We start from the raw sequence: 22,275 nt of genomic DNA, 5'->3' as shown, positions 1-22,275 counted from the left end.
CTTTAGTCGACAATCTCTCTTCCCTTTCTCTTCGCCGCAATGTTGCTTCACTCTCTCTCTTTTACAGGTACTTTAACGGGCAATGTTCGGTGGATTTGGCATCCTGTGTACCGCCGGCAAGGCCGTGGGTTCGTAACACACGTCTTGCCCACGGTGCCCACTGTTTCTATGTGGATGTCAGTCACACGAGAATAATCCGTTATAGTACCTCCTTCTTTCCACACACAGCCAAACTGTGGAATGCTCTGCCTTCTTCTGTGTTTCCATGCTCTTACAATCTGTCTCACTTCAAAAAGCTGGTTTTCCGGCATCTCCGTGGTGTAGATTAACACGGTATAACCTTTTTTTCTATATTTACAATTTCCTTCCATTCTTTTTTTTCGCCCCCCAGGCTCCGTTGTGGGTCATTTGACCTGTGCCCGGGTGGGCTAATTCCCGTAAAAAAAAAAAAATTCTACTCCACTTTCCTGAATCAGCAAAACCTCTCAACGAGCTCCTCATCCAACACCTCCTCTCAGCGAGCTATTAACCATGCAGAAATTTCCCAGCACCAAACTGCACTGTACATTCAATATATTTATATACAGTACAGAAAACGCATTGTGAGTTTCCTTTCTCTAACCCATCCTGAGTGTGAGACTACATCACGAAACCCTGTAGTGGATTCCTCCCCTAAAAACCGCCGTGTCGCTGACCAGCCAACCCTCGTGAATTCCCCAGACGCCTCGTGGTCAAGGTCGGTAACCAGCGGCGCCGAACAAAGCGGAGGTTAACCATCAAGCCACACCTACCCCCGTTATATAAGTCCTCACGTGGCCGTCACCTGTCTCTTTCTACCTACAGCCACCAGCAAGCAACACCTCCTCCTCCTCCGCTCCTGCCTGGTGGCCCTCGCTCCCACCGGCGACTATGCTGCCCTACAAGCTGCATGTTCTCCTCTGAGCACCCTCACTAACCAGCTCTCTCCTACACCACGCTTGGACTTGTAGTGGATTTCTCCCCAACAAGCACCAAACCTTCTCAAATTCCCCAGCCTACGCCTCCAGCGCAGCGGAGAGGGGGTCAACTATCTACCCACGCCTACCCCCGCCTTATAAGGCCTGACACCGCTGTGACCAGCCCCTTTTCTACCCAGTGCCACCAGCAAGCAACACCTCCTCCTCCGCGCCAGCCATGCGGCTGCCACTCCCGCCAGCGACCTTGGCATCCCTCAAGCCGCGTGCCCTCACTCTGGGAACCCTCACCACCCAGCTCTCTCTACTCAACGCTTATTACCATGCTACCTACCCAGCAACAAGCTGCATTGTACATCCAATACAATATGTTTACAGTGAGCACATTGTGAGTTTCCTTTCTCCATCCCATCCTGAGTGTGAACCAACATCTCATAACCCTACAAATGGTGACCCCGGAGTGACCACTCACACAGGTTGAAGGAGAAACTGATCACTCTCCAAGTCTTCAAGCAACATGGAAGACTGGCTTACCCACGAAGAGGCAGCTCTCATCGGCTCTACAACTACTGTCTCTACACAGCAGGTTAGACACCCTAGAGCAGCTCTGCTACTCTAAGCAGACAGCCGCTCCTCTTCCTGCCCCAAGCACCACGTCCTACCGACCCGAACACACCCGTCCTGCTTCAGACGCCTCCCCCGGCCCAGCAGTACCCCCTGCCGCTCCTCCTGACGCGACCCTCCTCCTCACGCGGACCCACACACCCCTCTTATCTCCCTCAGGTACCCCCTGCTACTGTCCTGCACCCTGCTGCTGTCGTGGACCCTGCTGCTGTCATGCACCCTGCTGCTGTCATGGACCCTTTTCCTGCTGACGCAGCCCCTGCTCCTGACCCAGGCCCACACACCCTAGCAGGCGCTTCTGAGGACTCTGTACCTGTTGCGAGGGAAGCACAACATTCATTGCCTCCACAACCCTCCTTCCCTCTCTTTTCTCCCACAGATCTCGTGTATCTTGACAGAGTTGCCCCCCTCCTAGCGGCCGGCTCATCCACGCCCTCGCCGTTATGTCTCACATGTGGCATGCACCGCCCGTTCTGCCTCACATGTGGCACGCAACTCTGCCAACCTCCAGCCTCCCACCGCGCCCGGAGGGGAAGGGGAGTATTGCAGTGGATTCCTCCCCTACAAGCACCGAACCTTCTCGAATTCCCCAGCCTACGCCTCCAGCGCCGCCCACGGAGCGGGGGTCAACTATCTACCCACACCTACTCCCGCCTTATAAGGCCTGACACCGCTGTGACCAGCCTCTTTCTACTCAGTGCCACCAGCAGGCAACACCTCCTTCTCAGCGCCAGCCGTGCGGCTGCCGCTCCCGCCAGCGACCTTGGCGTCCCTCAAGCCGCGTGCCCTCACTCTGGGCACCCTCACCACCCAGCTCTCTCTACTCAACGCTTATTACCATGCTACCTACCCAGCAACAAGCTGCATTGTACATCCAATACAATATGTATACAGTGAGCACATTGTGAGTTTCCTTTCTCCATCCCACCCTGAATGTGAACTAATATCTCATACCCCTACCAATGGTGACCCCCGGAGATTCGCACTCACACAGGATGGAGGAGAAACTGATCACTCTCCCAGTCTTCAAGCAACATGGAAGACTGGCTTACCCACGCAGAGGCAGCTCTCATCGGCTCTACAACTACTGTCTCTACACCGTAGGTTAGACACCCTAGGGCAGCACTGCTTCTCTAAGCAGACACCAGCTCCTCTTCCTGCCCCAAGCACCACGTCCTACCGACCCCAGCACACCCGTCCTGCCTCAGACGCCGTCCCCGGCCCAGCAGTACCCCCTGCCGCTCCTCCTGATGCAGCCCCTGCTCCTGACGCGGCCCATGCGCCTGAGTGCGGACCCACACACCCCTCTTTTCTCCCTCAGGTACCTCCCTGCTACTGTCCTGCACCCTGCTGCTGTCGTGGACCCAGCTGCTGTCACGAGCCTCATCCGCTTCTGCTGACGCAGCCCCTGCTCCTGACCCAGGCCCACACACACCCCAGCAGGCGCATCTGACGACTCTGTACCTGCCGTGAGGGAAGCACAACATTCATCGCCTCCATACACCCTTTTTCTCCCTCTCTACTCCAACAGATATTGTGTATCTAGACAGTTGTTTCCTCTAGCGGCCGGCTCATCCACGCCATCGCCGTTATGGCTCACATTTGGCATGCACCGCCCGTTCTGCCTCACATGTGCCATGCACCCCTGCAGACAACAAGTCTCCTACACCGCCTGGAGGGAAGGAGGGAGTATTGTAGTGGATTTCTCCCCTACAAACGCTGTTTGTCGCTGAGTAGCCGACCCCGCGAATTCCCCAGTGTATGCCTCGTGGTCTAGGTCAACCAGCGCCACCCACGGAGCGGAGGTCAACTATGTACCCACGCCTACCTCCGCTATAAAAGACCTGACCCCGTGGTGACCTGTCTCTTCTTCTAGCTACAGCCGCAGCAAGCTACACCTCCTCCTCCGCCGCTGCCTGGCGGCCCTCGCTCCCGCCGGCGAGCATCGCGACCCACAAGCTGTCCTCCTCTGAGCATCCTCACCAACCAGCTCTCTTTTCTACCTACACCAACCAGCCAGCAACACCTCCTCCTCCTCCGCCTGCCTGGCGGTCCTCGCTCCCACTGGCGAGCATGGCGACCCACAAGCTTTTTTACTTACTTTTTACTTTTATCCTCGTAGCCACTGATCGGCTTGTTAGCCGCTTGGGCGATCGGTCACGTCTCTTTTTCATTTATATTCTTCACCAAAAGATCGGCTCGCTAGCCGCCCGGGCGATCGGTCACGTCTCTGTCATGCACAGTTGGCAAATACTGGGCATGCACCGGCTCCTGAATGTACCTGAACCCGCTCCAGTGTTGGTCAAGTCTTCTCTTGAAAGAGCTCACACTCGGTGCCGTCACAACACTCTCTGGTAGATTGTTCCAAGAGTTTACAACCCTCACGCCGAAAAAGTTTGCCCTCACGGTTTTCTGGACTTGCGGCTTCTTCAATCTTGAGCTGTGACCCCTTGTGGGGCGAGCGTCCGCCAGCTCCAAGTAAGGACACTCAACTGAGTAGTGCCCCTGAGATGCTTATACACCTCAAATAGGTCCCCCTTGCCCGTCTGTAGTATAAGCTAGGCAAGTTCAGGCGCTCCAATCTCTCAGGGTAGCTGAGGTGCCGAAGTGCAGGCACCAGTCTGGTGGCCCTCCTTTGAACATTTTCAACCAACTGACAGTCCCTAGCATATCTCGGGGACCAGATGGGGTGACAGTACTCCAGATGGGGAAGCACTTCACTCCTGAAGATCGTCACGAGGGATGGACCGTCTAGATATCTGAACGACCTTCTTATAAGACCCAATAATTTATTTGCCTGATTTACCTTCTTCTCACAATGGCCCGAGAACTTCAGCTCATTGTCAACATACACACCTAGGTCCTTCTCACACACAGTCTCAACTAGTGCATTTTCTTCATCCCGTTGGGACATATGATACGCCTCCTTACCGTTGGTACGCCCCAGGTGCATCCTCTTACACTTCGTGACATTGAATCTCAGCAGCCATTCCTTCGACCATTCCTGGAGCCCACAGAGGTCCTTCTGCAGCTCTTCACAGTCCGCTTGGTTCTTAATTTCCCGAAATAACTTGCCATCATCGGCAAACATTTGTATGGAGGAGTGTACAACGTCAGGCATGTCATTTATGAAACAAACAAACAACAGCGGGCCCAATACACTGCCCTGTGGTACCCTACTTGTTACAGGTACAGATGACGATTTCGTGCCATTAATCACCACACACTGCTTGCGGTCATGTAGAAAGTCTTCTATCCACGCTAGGACATTTCCCCGAATTCCGTACCCTTCCATTTTGATTTTCAGCCTTTCGTGGGGTACACTGTCGAAAGCTTTGGCAAAATCTAGGTAAATATTGTCGATATTACCACCCCGTTCCAGAATATGGGTCCAAATATTCAATACCTTGAGCAATTGTGTTAAGCAAGAGCGCCCAGGCATAAAACCGTGTTGGCAATCTTTTACAAGGTTGTTTCATAGTAGATGTTCCATCGCGGCATCTCTGATAATACTCTCAAATACTTTACATATTATGCTGGTCAGGCTCACCGGTCTATAGTTGTTCGTGGAGTGACTATCGCCCTTCTTGAAGATAGGACTCACATAAGCCACGTTCCATTCACTGGGGACCATTTGTTCATCCAGGCATTTACAAAACAGGATCTTCAGGGGCTCTGCAAGCTCGTTGCACAGCTCTCTTAGCACTCTAGGATGCACCATGTCAGGTCCGGGACTCTTATGGACCTTTAACCTGGACAGTTTATTTCTAATACCCTCTTCTGTGAACACAATGTGGGTCACTGCTGTGTCGAACCGTCTGTCCTCAAACGCAGGAAGGTTAGTTGCATCCTCTCTTGTGAACACTGAGGAAAAGAAGCTGTTCAATGCCTCAGCTTTATCCTGGTCAGAATCTGCGTAACTACCATCCACCAGCCTCAGGTCTGATACTCCTACTCGCGTTTTCAATTTCGACTTTGCATAGCGGTAAAACGCCTTTGGGTTTGACTTGACCTCGCGTGCAACCAGCCTCTGGAACTCCTTTTCAGCCCTCCTACACTCTATGTTTGCTTGGTTTCTGGCTCTTGCATACATCCTCCTGTCTTGCTCATCGTTTGAGCCCAACCCACGTCTTGAATTTCTGGGTTTTCTTCTTAATTTTGTCGACCGCCGCATGGTTCATGTGTAGTGATCCCCTCGTATTCTTAGAAGCACTGGGTTTGGTCTTGGGTATATATTTATCGATCAAATGGGTCATTTTACTAGTTATGATATTCAGCGTAGTGTCTGCGTTCTTGTACCTTAATAAGTCAGGCCAGTTGATACCCCTCATCTCTTTCCTCATCCCATTGTAATTTCCCTTGTAATATTTGCACCTTGGCCTGGCCTTATCTTGAACTAGGTAACAGTTAAATCTGAATGACAACACTGTATGGTGACTGGTGCCGACTGGGGCAAGGTGTTCCAGTTTGGCCACCATACCCTCCTCGTTTGTTATGATGAGGTCAAGTGGCTTGGGTGTTTGCTCCCCTCTGTAATGTGTCTTCCTCTGAGCATCCTCACCAACCATCTCTCTCTACATCACGCTTGTAACCACGCTGCCACTTCCCAGCACCAAGCTGCATTGTACATCCAATACAACATGTATACAGAGAGCACATTGTGAGTTTCCTTTCTCCATCCCATCCTGAGTGTGAACCAATATCTCATAACCCCACAACCCCACAGGCTCGTTGTGCTCGTCATGTTCCCTCGCCCACAACTTCTTGCCCCTTCCCCCTTTGATATTCCTCGATCTGCCCCTGACGTGACGATAAACTGTTTCACTGTCCGTTCTAATACAATATTAATATTACTTTTGGGTTAGGTAGGAGATAAATCTTGATGGTTGGCCCGCAGAAAAATACCTCAATCGTAATGCGGCCCTTGACTGAGGAAGGGTTGTAGTCATTTCATTTACTATTTTAGTAACAATTTATTTTAGAATAAATGAATGTCGTGTATTCTTAGCCATACTGGTACACTTCTCAAAGCCTGAAAGTTACTGCATTGCGGTATCGTATTCACTATAGAGTGCAATTGCAGCAATAAACTGCATCAGCGAGCAGCCAATGAGAGTTCAGGATAACTCTTGCGTCATCACTTACCGTCGATGATCACGTGTACAGTATTGATCATGTACACCACCATCAAGGTATCCTTCATTACTAAATTTCTCCCTGTGTAAATAGTAATTGAAAAAATGAATATTGGCCCTAGTGTTTATATCTTCAGATAAGATAAATAAATAAAATATAGACATATAGCGGTGTGTGGCATCTTTAATGGTGACAGATCATGTACATTTATGTGTGTTAACATTAGGAACAGGGTAAAGAACATCCATCTACTCACCAAGAATAAACAAGAAAGGAAACATATAAAGCCACGACAATAAGATTTTCTGCTTCTTAAAAAGACGAAAATAGAACAGCGTTGAATAGGTACCGATCCCTGCATCCACCTGCCACAGACCTGCCAGCTGAGTTGCCACTGCCAACACTGCCAGCTACACCAGTGCCAGGTCCAACATGGCTGTGAGAGGGTCCAGAGTTCTTGGTCTGCTGAGGCACAACCAGTCCTCCATTCAAAATGTGTCGTCAAGAGCCAGGTAAAAATCTCATTAGGGTATTGTGAGCTTCTCTCTGTAGGAGTTATTACAACGATGACTTTATACTGTTAAATAATCTCTGGTGGTTTACTCAGCCGGCTGGTGTAAACATCGATTTAATATGACGTTTGAAGGACAGGGAAGGTCACAATTATATAAAATATAAGTTACACAAGATAACTTTAATATTTGTTAAACTCTGGCCAGATTGTACCTGTACAGGTGTAGAGAGAAGCAGAGGTGTACTGCGGCAGGATAAGTGCAATGTGTAGTCAGGTAAAATTTTTTGGTTACTGGACAAGACCAGATTAATTTTTTGGGTAATACATGTAGTGGATAATAGTCATGACCAATAAAAGCATTGGTAAAGTTGGAGCAGACGGCTAGCACCAGAAGTTGTTTGATTTCATTAATTTTTCCTCAGATGTTAAATTTTTGGCTAATATTGACGAATACACTGCCATTGCGTTAATTGTTTTTACGTTTATATTGTTATATTTTCATCAGTGAGTTCTGATATGATAATATTTGTTTGTGGTTTTGTTAATTTAGGTTAGGTTAAGTTGAACTTTTAAAATTTTGTTTTTTTTAACACATTTGCCATAACTATGGCAGTGTCTACTGTACTATAAAACACCGTGAAATTGCTGTGTTTTTAAATTTGTTTTCTATGAAAAATCAGCGGTGGTGTTGTCGTCAATAATTACCCTTTCTTTTATAATTTTCTCCACTTTCCACTTCCCAGCTTACTAGCCACTTGGGTACAGAACCTGACCTAACCAACCAAAGAAATCTACCTAACCTTACCTAACTTCCCAGCTGCACTGCGGACCCCTGCCATATTAAACAGAAAGTACATATTTTGATATCTGGTACCAATGAAAACAAATTTGTTGAAGCGTCATGGTGTAATTTAAAATTATTGTGGACGTAAAAATACAATTAGACTGGGAGTGTCGGGCCAACCCGACTCTCACACCCTCTCTCACTACATCCTCACTTACCCTATGACCTCCTCCTATAGGTCCCCAGCCGTTACCAACACCTCTTCCCTCCCAGACCAGATATCCCTCCTCCTAGTCACAGGCCTGGCATTTGACATTATTAGGGACCTGCCACTCTTTGCCATAAACAGATAAAATGTACCGGGAACTTTCCCCCCACACACTCATCATTCTCTCACTTTATGTAACTTGACAGAACCTATGACCCTTCAGGCTTTTACGCCCTTAATGTACGAGTCATAAAGGCAAGTATGAACTTTTCATACTTCCCTGTTGGGCGCTGTAAACACTTCTGCGCTTCACCTTGCACAGGATGTAAGGGGGTGCCCAATAAACTAGCCCCCTCGGGGGCAAATCTGAATCTGAGCGTGTCGGTTGTAAACAAACAGACAGACGGCAACACGCACCGGTAACAGTAGATTTTTCAGAGGAGTGTTACAGTAAATGGTAAGGGTGTAGATAACGGCTACCATCAGAAGGAATTGTCCGAATTGGTTGAAATTTTCTCTACACACTAATATGATATTAAGCATAAAAATGGAAACGACAATGCATAGAACCTAATAAAACTTGACCTAACATACCTATAGGTTGGGTATGTTAGGTCAGGTTCTATTTGGTTCTATGCATTATCGTGTTAATCTATGTGTTGAACAACTTAGATTAATATTGAGGTTGATATACATCAGCAATGGCGGAGGAGGAATTCGTGGAAGCGTTCACCATCATTTATAGGATACGTCTCTTGAAGAGGGATTCAGCGAGGAAAAAAAATTGGCATCGGGAGGAGAATTATGAAGTGGGATAGAGCATTAGGTTTTATATCTAGAAGTGTACAGTAAGTAATAAGAGTGCACAGGTCTTATTGCAACTATATCTTGCGCTAGTCAGGCCGCACCTCGATTATGCGGTTCAGTTTTGGTGCCCTTATTATAGAATGGATATCAATTCACTGGAGTCGGTGCAGCGAAGAATGACGAAAATGATTCCGGGACTTAGAAAACTTCCATATCAAGGTTAGGTTAAAGAAACTAAACTTGCATGCCCTAGAAAGACGAAGAGTGTGGGGAGATATGATAGAAGTATATAAGTGGGTGAAAGTAATCAATAAAGGTGATATAGATAAAGTTCTTATAATATCCGAGCAGGATAGGACTCGTAGCAACGGCTTTAAGTTGGATAAGTTTAGGTTTAGGAGGGAGATAGGAAGGAACTGGTTCTCAAATAGGGTGGTGGACGAGTGGAACAAGCTTAGCAACTTTGTAGTAAGTGCTGGAATGTTGAAAAGTTTTTAAAGGAGGCTAGATAGACTCATGGATGATAGAGAGTGGTAGTAACTCTCGACAGGAGCTGCCATGCACAGGCCAACCGGCCTGTTGCAGACTCCTTATTTTCTTATGTTTTTATGTCATATAAAAAAAAATCATAATAGAAAGTTGTCGTTTCTTTTAATACACTTAAAATCATCAAAACAATTAGTAGAGCAAAAATGAAGAAAATCAACAAACAACTTCCGGTGGTAGCTGTTATCTACACCTTTACCCAGTAAATAATTAATTTCTTCACGTACAAAGCACAGACATCAATTTAGTGTCATATGATCAATTTTACACTGTGTTTTACCCCGTAATTTTCCTTATCCTTCATACCCTGATCACTACAGGTGATTTATGATCACTGAGAAAAGCTAAAAAAAAAAAAATACTTATAATTAATATAAATACTTGTCATATCGTTTTTATGGTTATCATCCAAAGAACATGTGTGGAAAAAATGAACGTAATCGAACAACTCCTTCAAGTGTTAGCCGTCTGCTCCACTATTGCCAAAACATATGTATAAAGTAGTACAGGAGTAATCTGGGAAACCACACCTCCAAATTAGTGGTTTGGGGAGAAAGTGGCTCTGTGACTAATATTCTATAGTTGTCATGCATACTTTTGGTCACACAATTAGGGATGAGGGGATAATAACAGAAATATTAATGGGTAAAGTTGAGGGTAGGATGGCCAGGGGGAAGGCAAAGACTGGGATGGATGAATGAGATTAAATATGGGGTCCCTAGAGAGATACAAATCCTTAGGCTTAGAGATTTGGTAAAAACAACCTGAGAACATTTAGACTAGAGGACTGTGTTTGCCAACCCTCAGATATGGTGACGGCACTCTGATTGCTTGATTGACATGCACGGAATTCTATATTGATTCTTATACTATATAGGGAGATAGAAAAAGAGAACACTCGTAGGAAGAATAATCTATTCTTTAGCATTTCCACCAGAGATTTGTGGTTTTGAGTTATTTTGACGTATATTTCACTTAAAGGGGGTACAATTTTGTGGGAATATACTGTACTGTACATTGTTTACTTCTTATTCAGCCTATCAGCACAGGTGATGTCATGTAATACACGTGCACATGCACAAGCTCTGTAATTTGAATTGTGTAGTTGGAAGATGGTATCTCTGTGAAGGTTGCTAATTGGGAGATTGCAATATCATGGCCACACAGCCTGTGAGCTAGGTAGCTGCAATCAATATTAAAAACTGTTCCAAGGCTAAATGATTAATTAGCCTGCACAACAATATCTTCCCTCCCATTGTTAAGACCTCTTGTTTGGTGTACAGGAAATGTGATTACACCACTGTATTCAGTGAGCAAAGCTTGTAATTTTTATAAGAAAATTAATGTTTTTTTCCTCCATTTTTTAAAACCCTTGTTTTCCCCATCAAAGCAAATACTGTACTCAACGTAAAAAGCTTCCATCATTTAAGGGTTAATGGTAATTCATATTACACCACTGATCTTTCTTTAAGATTGATTTTGATCCAAGATGGAAGTGTGCGGTATACGTACAGGTATAGTATCATGAAGAGTCCCTGCTATCACAGACTGGAAGTACGTACTGTATTCCCAATATTGTACTGTACTATATCTATAGGCACTGCCAGCTAGGAACAAAAGAAAATACTTGGATGGCAGCAGTGTGTCCTTGTTGATCTCCATTAACAGGGGTAGTGGTGGTATAGCAGTAACATGCTTATTTCTCACCATCTTGTCAAAGGTTTGAGTTTTGCTGAGCCCGGACACACATGATAAAGGGTGTTATCCAGTGTCATCTACCAAACATCACAGGTTTCCTCTGGTCACTCCGGTTTCCTCGTTTACTTACACTGAACAGACCAACTGCCCAAACAGATAGTAAGCTGATAAGTGGTGAAATGATAAATAAAAACTTTGTGAAATGATGAATAAAAATTTTTGTTTTCATCAGCTCCCCATCATTGACAGCTCAAGGTACTCCAGTGCAAGGACTAAAAACAGTAAGAACACACTGCTGTAACATCATAAACTCTACCTCCACCCCATTCAATGATCTCACACTATCCCTGGTGACCAGAAGGTGCCCAAGGACTATGGCCTTGCCTTTTTGATTTTTTTTTTTTTTTTTTTTAGAATACTTGCAAGGTTAAGGCTTTTCTGTGGCCAATTATAAGGAAATGAATGCTTTATGTTCTCATAGTCCTCCAAAAAATTAGTAATATAGCAAAAAAAAAAAAGAAAAAAAATTAAGGAAACACCCGGGGGGTGCCGGGCATTTCGCTGATGACATGGACGAAGCAGCTCAATTTTTGAGCTTATTAACAGTGCAAAATTTTTCCTTATGCCAAACATGACAAGGTGAAGGTGAATGTCTGAGGGTACTCTGGACAACTGGGTATTGTATAGGTACCTGTACTTAAGAAAATAGAGCAAGTTTCTCGAGGGCATCTAGGCGTTAAGCATCACAACCATCACTGGTGAATTAAGTGATTTAACTGGGTTTTCTTTTATTTTGGGCAAGATTGTTGTTTTCTTTTGTCAGACGTGGAAAGAAAAATGTCTCACGGTCTTCTGGATGACCTGATATTGAGTGACATTGCAGAATTAAGAAACTATCAGAAATCTTCCCTCACATCTTGAAACAAGCCCGGTGATGACACCTGAAACCCACGTGTGGATGTACATAACTTAAATTTTTTCAAGATTATAAAATATGTTCAGAATTTTTTTTGGCCACATATAGCAAGACGAATGTCTCGCCTTCTTGTAGATACCTGGATATTGACAAAAATTCCAGAATTAAGGAGATAAAAAGAAATATGAACTCTCTTTAAACAAGTTCTTGGCTAGCTTAATGTGTTTATTTTATCAGAACACTTGCAGGCATTTATCCACTTATAACAAGTTTTCTTTTCTCTGGGTGATCTGTAATACTTGATGTACTTTCTGCTTGGGATCTGAGCTTTGCTGGTGCACCCATATATTGCACAAATAACCATAATTGTTGAAAGACTGGCTCCTGGAGCAGACGCGGGCACACACAGAGGTCACCAGATGATGCGTGTTTACAACAGCGACGTCACCAAGTTGTGCATTGTGGGTAAAACAAGTGCTTGGTGAACTATCCTTATTAGTATTTTATCCTTGGTCCAGTGTACCTTAAAGTATCACCTGCAAGGAACAAGTAAGGAAGTTCCTATATGTGAATGGATTTAGTCATTTTTACCTGTTTTTGCTAAATAATACTGTACCATACTGGACAGTACTTCAGGGGTGAATTGGGATGTGCTGTACTTCACTGATACAGTAGAGGTAACTGGTACTGTACTGTTCTCTTAAGTTAATTTATAGTTCTTTGGCAGAGGCTACCCCTGTACAGGTGTTCCTGCAAAGTATCTTTAAGACATATCTTGTACTGTATTGAGGTGTTTTTTATTCTTAAAGTAATTTTTTTGTTAAGAATTAAAATGCAGTACTGTACTGTATGTAGGTTCACCTAATGTTAATCACATTGAAGTTGATAAAGATTGAAATTGCTTACCGGGTATACAGTACTGTACTGCAGTTCAGTACTGGAGATGTAATATAAGTGAAACCTAACAAGATCAAGTTTGATTTATAACCTAGCCACTGTATTGAGTACAGTACTGTAATGGTATTTAGTGCATTAATTGTTTGTGTGGATCTGTAACTGTCTTTGAATGTAATGGAGGTGATAATAGTTAGTATACTGTATACAGTTCCAGTATTTACTCTGTGACTTATCGGAAATAGAAACCAGCAGCAGGTTGGTATTTTTATTTATTTATTTTATTTTTTAAATTTCCTGTAGGAATTGTTAGTGTACAGTAACCCCTCCGTTAACGAACTCAATCCGTTCCAGAAGGTCGTTCGTTAACCGAAACCATTGTTTCAATGGGTTTTTGGGTAATTGGTTCCAGCTCACCGAAAATTTCCTAAATTCAACAAAAATGGTAGAAAAGTTCACTTACTTTGAGGTGAGTATGTAGAAGGCTCCTGGATGATGATGATGATGATGATGATGATGGGATTTAGAATGGGGGTGGAGGAGGAAGGAGAAGAGAAGGCATTGGGGTGGAAGAGAAGTCACCCCATGGCACCATTTCACCCATAAAATTTTAGCTCTCTTGGTGTAATTCAAGATTATTTTTTTTAAATCAACACTGCACTGCATTATATATTGTCAATATGTAAAATATATTTTAAAATGACCAATAATTTGCTTGGAAACACAGAAAAAAAGCGTTTAGTTGAAGAGAGTCTCAAGCAAGATGTTACCTCCAGTGAAAACAGAGAGACTAACTCCTGTTTGCTGTGTTAAGAGGCTGCATGCTGCACATTAAACTAGTCACTTTACCTTCAATTATGTTCAATAATTGTTAAAATGACTACAAAATTTAATATTAAACTTTTAAAATTATTGAATAGTATAAACTTCTTGATATTTACTAAAATAGTAAGGAATTTAAGCCCTAGAACCGATTAATGTATTGGCGGACTGATACTAAAGCTGGTTGCCCGGTCAGTGCAAGCGAAAACATGTTGAGGTCGGTTCGTAAGAACTTCGTTAACCGAATTTTTTTTCGTTAACCGAATTGAAGATCCTTATGGAAGGCAGTTCGTTAATCGAAATTACGTTAACCGAGGTGTTCGTTAAACGAGGGGTCACTGTATTGTTAAATGTTTATAGAGCAAACACAACATAATGTGATCTTTACTCTAATAGTGTGCCCTTTCTTAACTGATTGTTCGGTAGTTCCAAGTGGTTCGTTGTTCACGGGGCTGGCAAAAAGTCATCAAATCAAAGTTTGTTTAGGGATAAAAGGTAAATGCATATGAAAAATATAATTTTGCAAAGGCAGATGTGAAATAATTTTTTTTTGAGCCTTTTGTCTAGCTTAATAGGAAATAACTGCTTATTTAATTATTTACAAGACCTAATTATATTAGTGGTGTCCTATAACTGTCTTTAATATTGTACCAAATCCAACCATGCTTAATTTGTTACCTTACTATTTTACACATAACCTTTATACATGTAGATTAATTTTTGGTATGTAAGGGTATTTGAATGTCTTAATTTGATTTGTCTTTGTTTTGTGAGTTTGTACAGAAGTACTATTGTTGGTTGATAAAGTTTCATAGGTTTGTTTAATTAATGGAGTTAGATGTCTTTGTGAGAATGGTCACACATATATTCCCTTGGAAGGGTTGTCTGTTCCAGGAAGTGATTTGCATAAAGTACATTATATACACTCGGTAAAAAAGTATCTTTAATGAGGGCTCCGAGGAATTTTGAACTGAACAATCCACATGCAAGGCTACCAATGTGGGGTATGCCTCATGGACCTTTATCAAAAACCTTCTTTCGTGGTGTCATTTTGTTTCGCACAAGAATTGTAAAGAACTTTTTTTTTTTTACCGAGTGTACAGTCAACCAATGATGCACTGACCCCACCCTGGGTCTTGTACGCACAATTTTACCTGGCAATACTTGGTAAAGTAAGGATTTATGTAATGGTGATTGTGATTGGTGGGTCTATTTTTGGCTGCATCACTTTCAGAATAAACATTAAACAAAGCAAAGGTGGTATTTTTATAATAATAAACTTTTTATCATTGTTTTAGCTCATGAGAAGTTTCCAAATTTTCTTATACGTATTTGCTTAAATAATGAAGAAAATTTTATTAATCAATTGGTAACTCAACTACAACCACAGCTGCCACAAGATTCTCACATAAAATTTTCTTCATTATTTAAGGGAATATACAAACAATTGGGAACTTCTCATGATGTAAGATAATGATGAATACAGTAGTTTATTATTATAAAAATACTACCTTTGGTTTGTTTAATATTTATCCTGACAGTGATACAGCTGAAAATAGATACACTAATCCCAATCACCATTACATACAGCCTTACTTTACCAAGTATTGCCAGGTAAAATTGCGAGTACAAGACCCAGGGTGGGGTCAGTGCATCGTTGGTCGACTGTACTATACCCGAAAACTTCAGTAAGCACCTACCTTTAATGCTGACAGTATATTGTGGTTATTTAAGCAAAAATTCACAACATAATATACTATACTGTACAGTACTTTGGTAAGTATAATTAAAAGAGGTTCAACCTCTGGCACAACATACAGTCCAGTACTGTACGTATTAGAATTTGCTGAAATGATTGAGTACAATTGGTGTATAGTACTGGTACAGTAATGTAATATAGGGTATACAGTAAAAAGATTACATGCATCCCACAATTTATAAAGGATCAATTTATGAAAATTTGCAGTTGTGAATTGCAAAATTAAAGGAATTGCTAATCAGTTGCTGACTGTATAATTTTTTTTTCTGGTGGTGGTACACATACACACATTGCTCTTATGTTGGTGCAAATAATTTTTTTTATTCTATACTGTGTTGTAAAAAAAAAATGGAACCTTGGTCACACTGCAAGTATCCTTTGCTTAATGAACGTTCAAGATACAAAAATTCGCTGAAACGAATTTCCCAAGTTAACACCTATTCTTCATTTTACAAAAGCTTCCTCGCTTATGTGAATTTGGGTATCGTGTGCCTTTGGGGAGAGACGTCTACTCGCTCAATGATCATTACCCCCCCTCCTCCGTCTCACATCTCCCCCCAGCCTATGTACATGATATTTTGTTCAGCCATTCCCCACCCCTTATGGTGACCCGAGGGTGGTGGTGTGCTTATTTGAGTGTTACACTTGACATTGTCAGTGGCATTTGTTGCCAAGTTACTGTAGACTCCTCACTGGAGTCATAACCCCCCTAGCCCTCTTGCTACCAGGTCGAGCTGTAAGCTGCATTATCTAATATACTATAGGACTAGGTGTGTGTGTGTGTGTGTGTGTGTGTGTGTGTGTGTGTGTGTGTGTGTGTGTGTGTGTGTGTGTGTGGGTGGGTGGGTGGGTGGGTGGGTGGGTGGGTGGGTGGGTGGGTGGGTGGGTGGTGGGTGGTTGGGTTGGTTGGGTGGGTGGGTGGTTGGTTGGGGTGGACGGGTTGGGTTGGTTGGTTGGGTTGGTTGGGTTGGGTTGGTTGGGTTGGTTGGGTTGGGTTGGTTGGGTGGGTTGGTTGGTTGGGTTGGGTTGGTTGGTTGGTTGGATGGATGGTTGGGTTGGATGGATTGGTTGGATGGTTGGTTGGGTTGGGTGGGTGGGTGGGTGGGTGGGTGGGTGGGTGGGTGGGTGGGGTGGGTGGGTGGGGTGGGTGGAGTGGGGTGGAGTGGGTGGGGTGGGGAGTGGGTGGGGTGGGTGGGTGGGTGGGGTGGGTGGGGTGGGGTGGGTGGGTGGGGTGGAGTGGAGTGGGGTGGGTGGGGTGGGTGGGGTGGGTGGGTGGGTGGGTGGGTGGGTGGGTGGGTGGGATTGGAGGTGGGTGGGTGGGTGGGTGGGTGGGTCCAGCTTGGCACAATCGTTTTTCATCAAACTTGGAAAAAATCACAAAAAATTCGTAGATTGGAACAAACCTGGTCCCATGTCGATGGTTTCTTTAGGAAGGCATTAATTAACCATTTTATTTACGATGGAAAACGATGCAAGTCTATGGACATGGTGCACCCTACTTAACCATGCAAGTCTACGGACTTGGGGTCACCCTCATTCGCTGTACGCTAGCCAAGCACGAGCGTTCAAACTTTCACTGGGCACGAAGGTGCCCGCGATCACTTGTGGTTACAATTCAGCTCATAATTTCTGGTAGATAAACTTAACTCCATGTTATTTTTTACTCAGTTCATGCACACAATCATATATACGACATGTGCAAAAAGAATAAAATAATTATCATAAGGTAAAAAAAAAATTAAGGGAATAAATATTTCTTTGTGCGGGTAGGTAAATTTAACTTTCTTCCTCTTTTTACTCGGTTACATGCACACACACGCAATCCTTCACATTTATATTTATATATCTATGCAAAAAAGGTAAAAGAAACACTAACTATCATAATGTCAAAAGCATTAGGGGAATAGACATTCCTTTGTGTGTGAGAGCACGTTGAGAGGGGAAGTGGAGACGGTGTCTCAACTGGGCTGAGTTTTTGTGGTGAGCTTTGAGGTCACGCAGCTGCGTTTTATGCAAATGGCGGTTGTGTTAATCTTTCATTTAGCATTTCCTTAATGGTTTTAGCTGCATATTTTCATGTAGATAGTATTTTATTTGTGTTAAGTAGAAAATTACAGTAGGTGGGAACTATTTTTCATTTCAGTACTGTAGTTAGGTAGTCTTTTAGAGGTTGTTCATGGACTGATTCATGTTTTTGGGATATCATATTGAGGTTTTCATTTTGATGGGAACCGAACCTTAATTTTCCCATCTATTCTGTTATTCGAGATACAAATTTTCACTTAAAGAATAGTTTTCCAGGAACCTAACCCATTCGTTAAACGAGGGATACCTGCACTGGTACAGGAATTACTAACTAGATGCTGACCCATGGATCTTGGCTGTGGGTGTATTAATATTTATGTTCTCCCGGAATGTTATCTGATGTCAGAGGACAAAATATGTGTACTGTAGCATTGAATATTCAGCTCAACCCATATAAAAAATAATATCCAGTAAAAGCAAATGGTATGGACACTTCTAACATATGTACAGGAACTTAAGCTAATGTGTGAATGAAAAAAAAATTGGTTAAGCCTTGCACTGTGTACCACAGCTATTGGTATAATAATATTTACATAACAACTGTGCTTATATACAGTATTACCCCGCCTAACGCGGTTTCACTTAACGCGTTTTATCATATACGCGGTGCCTCGCCAGAGCTGAACTTTCACTTAACACGGATTTTTTCCACATATACGCGGTGAGTGTCCGGCTCGAGACGCTATTTTTAGATTTGCCCCACCCGCCACCCTGCCTGACTGCCTGTTTTAGCTCATAAAATTCATACAAATTACCCGGTCAGAATATAATTTACATTGCTGGAATTCTTATAATTTGGTGATCATTTTGAATATAAACATCATATATTTTGCATTAGACATACAAATTTTAGATAAAAATTTTTCTCAGAGTAACTATGTTATCTTTTGTGCAAAATATATGACATTTATATTCAAAATATTCCTGGTCTTACAAGGAATCCAGCAATGTCAATTATATTATCCTAACTTTAGTTTGAGGTATTATTTATTACAAAAAAGTTAAGTATTCTGGTTTTCCCACACATCTCCTTGGGACGGTTGGTGGGGGGTGGGGGGGAGGGACCGACCGACCGACCATCTGTTACCCAGTGAAGAATATTTTTTATTTTTTTTAACTGAAGATATTTGTTTTAGATCATAAAATTCATACAAATTACCCGGTCTGAATATAATTTACATTGCTGGAATTCTTATAATTTGATGATCATTTTGAATATAAACATCATATATTTTGCATTAGACATACAAATTTTAGATAAAAAATTTTCTCAGAGTAACTATGTTATCTTTTGTGCAAAATATATGACATTTATATTCAAAATATTCCTGGTCTTACAAGGAATCCAGCAATGTCAATTATATTATCCTAACTTTAATCTGAGGTATTATTTAATACTAAATGTTAAAAACTCTTGAAGGGAGGATTGGTGGGGGGTGGGGGGGAGGGTTGGGACTGACCGCGCGGTTGGAAGAGGGGGGGAGGCAAGGTGGGGTACTTTGATTGACAGATAGTGTCGTGAAGATTATTATTTTTTTTATTAACTGAAGATATTTGTTTTAGCTCATAAAATTCATACAAATTACCCGGTCAGAATATAATTTACATTGCTGGAATTCTTATAATTTGGTGATCATTTTGAATATAAACATCATATATTTTGCATTAGACATACAAATTTTAGATAAAAATTTTTCTCAGAGTAACTATGTTATCTTTTGTGCAAAATATATGACATTTATATTCAAAATATTCCTGGTCTTACAAGGAATCCAGCAATGTCAATTATATTATCCTAACTTTAGTTTGAGGTATTATTTATTAAAATTTAGTGGTTTTCCCCCAAAAATTTCTCAGAGAGGGAAGAGCCGGCAGTGTAGTGTGAGAGGGGGGAGGGAGTTGAGTCCATTATTTGAATGGACATTAACTTGGCGACTGTATTTCTCTATTTCTCTTAAGTATTAATTGTGTGCATGTACCATCATAAAATTAAGATGTTATTTTTACTACAACATAGGTATGTGCCTTCAAAAAGTGGAGTTTGGGGGTCGGGCCGGTTTCTATTGGAATTAATCCCATATGTTCTGTTGTTCACTTAACGCGGATTTCACTTAACACGGGACCCTCTGGGTTCTATTGACCGCGTTAAGTGGGGTACAACTGTACTGAAATAATTTTGAGGATAAACCACATACAGGTACACCACCAATTTTCCAGGAAATGGTGGTCCGGCACCTCCTTTAGTCCGGACAAAATTACGAGAGCACTTAACTTCCCTCCCTCCCTCCCATCCTGAGTGAATGTAGTTTTAGGCTTATAGTTTTTATCTTATAAAATATCACAGACTAAACTTAGCAGAATATAACTTGCATTGCTGGAATCCTTCTAAGATAGTGATTTACTGTAATTTGAGTATAAACATCACATAGTTTGCACAAGAGATAAAAGTTGTAGTCCTTTAGTGAGGTACATTTGAGTACGAAGTGTGTACAGTAATGGTGTTCAAAATTATGGCTTTTTCACGTTTAATTTACATTTCATATTTGTTTAATTTAAGTTTCCAGCAGTCCATGGTGCTTTAGAGACACGGGAGGTGTATAATTAGTGGGTCAGAGGTGTACTGTTGAATTATTATTACCTGACCTCAGTTGGTCCGCAAAACGGATAATCCTGCAAGGCTTGGGAACCAAGGGTGCCGGAAAATCGGTGGTTTACTTGTAGTATACAGCACAATATTTGTAATACTTCCTTTTAATTTTCAGTAAGTAAACTAATGTGCCCATATTATTATTCGTGTACAGGTTTACAACCCTTTATCCGAAATTCCAAAAACCGAAAAGCTCTCAAAACCGAGAAAAAAAAATTTTGTGGGCAAAACTTTTTTTTTAAAGATGGATTAGCCCACCCGGGCACAGATTACTGACCCACATCAGGGCCCGGGGGCGAAAATGTAATAATAATAATAATTATTCATAGTAAATAAAATTTTTAATAAAAAGACACCAAAATAAAATAATAACAATACAGTTAACCCTCACTTTACGCGGTTAATGTAACCAGGAGGGTCCCGCTTAAAGTGAATAACATAACATATGGGATTAATTGAAATGGAGTCCGGGCCGATCCCCAAACTCCACTTTTTGACGACACACAACTATGTTGTAGTAAAAATATTATCTTAACTTTATGATGGTATGCACACACAATTAATAATTAAGAGAAATATCAATAATATTAGGTTTTTTAACACTTACATTAGTAGAAAAAATGGCTGGGCACACGGGGATGGGCGGTTGGTTCCGAGGCAGAGGGCAGATTATTGGCCCTCACCTGTGTCACTTGTATCAATTGTATCACTATCCACCACAGAGGCTTGCAGGGCCTCTTTGTCAAACTCCCCAAAGTCCATATAAGTCCATATCCTCACCATAATTATCACTATCACTGACTTGGGCCGGCTGTGGTGGGTGGCGGGTGAAGAACTGGTAATGTTTTGATGACTGGGCGACCTTGTGCGCACCATGTTCGCGCCGCTTACACAACATGGCGGATGGCGGGAGGTTTGGATCCAAAAATGGCGCGGCTCGCCAGCCGCTCTCCGCGTAAAGGGGTACACGCACCGCGGAATGTGAGCATCCTGGGTTCCGGCAGGGCACCGCGTAAACGTGGAAACGCGGAATGTGGGACCGCGTAAAGTGAGGGTTAACTGTAATAATAATAAAATATAATAATAAAATTAATAATAACATTAATACTGTAATAATAGAATAATAATAATAATAATAATAAAGAAATACAAGAATGAAAAAAAAGATCGAAAGTGAGAAACACGACCTAGACCTATGAATTGTTATTATTATTATAATTTTTATTATATTTTCGTCACCCAGGCCTCAATGTGGGTCAGTGACGTGTGCCCGGGTAGGCTTAAAAAAAAAAAAAAAAAAAAAATTCTGAAAACCAAAAAATTCTGAAATCCGAAATGCCTCTGGCCCCAAGGATTTCGTATAAGGGATTGTCAACCTGTATACAGTAATTTAATTCTTGTTTCCCATTAAATTTGTACTTAGAAATATCTTGAGTTTTGGGGCTTCCTTTTTTTCCATTGGGATGTACTGTACAGTACAGTATCTCCAATTATGTAATGGAAGTCAGTAGAAAAATTGCATGCACTTTAAACAATTCTGACATACAAATGTTTTTTCAAGAACACAATCCTTTTGTAAATTGAGGTATGCCTTTAGATAAATCATGCAGCCAATTTTTTTTATAATTTGTAAGAGGTCCCTAAATTTATGTACTTCCTTTGTAAACATTCCCGACTTCATTTTTCATATGTTGTGTTTTCCTGATTCACAATTAATTTTGCAGGTTTCATTTCTTTAGCTTTATTTGATATTCAGCTGTAATATGCCCAAACATCACCATTAGGATTAAAACTAACTGGAATGGAACTCATATGACCAAACTGCTTTAACATTACTGTACTGAACCAAGTTTCCTTTTTGCCTTATTTCTTGCTTTACTAC

General features: G+C 42.2%; 1 protein-coding gene across 1 annotated transcript in view; it reads left to right on the top strand.

Annotated features, from left to right (window-relative positions):
• The first annotated feature begins 6,944 nt into the window (after positions 1–6,944).
• Positions 6,945–22,275, top strand: part of LOC121872056 (aspartate aminotransferase, mitochondrial-like) — a 43,945-nt gene continuing 28,614 nt past the window's right edge. Inside the window, exon 1 of the mRNA XM_042374728.1 lies at positions 6,945–7,225. Coding sequence (XP_042230662.1) covers positions 7,146–7,225 — 80 coding nt within the window. The 5' untranslated portion in view covers positions 6,945–7,145. The remainder of the gene's footprint in view (positions 7,226–22,275) is intronic.

Source organism: Homarus americanus, unplaced genomic scaffold (genome assembly GCF_018991925.1).
Source record: "Homarus americanus isolate GMGI-L3 unplaced genomic scaffold, GMGI_Hamer_2.0 scaffold51476, whole genome shotgun sequence".
NCBI classification, from domain to species: domain Eukaryota; kingdom Metazoa; phylum Arthropoda; class Malacostraca; order Decapoda; family Nephropidae; genus Homarus; species Homarus americanus.
The sequence above is the reverse complement of the archived record's forward strand: the minus strand, read 5'-3'. Positions and strand labels throughout refer to the sequence as shown.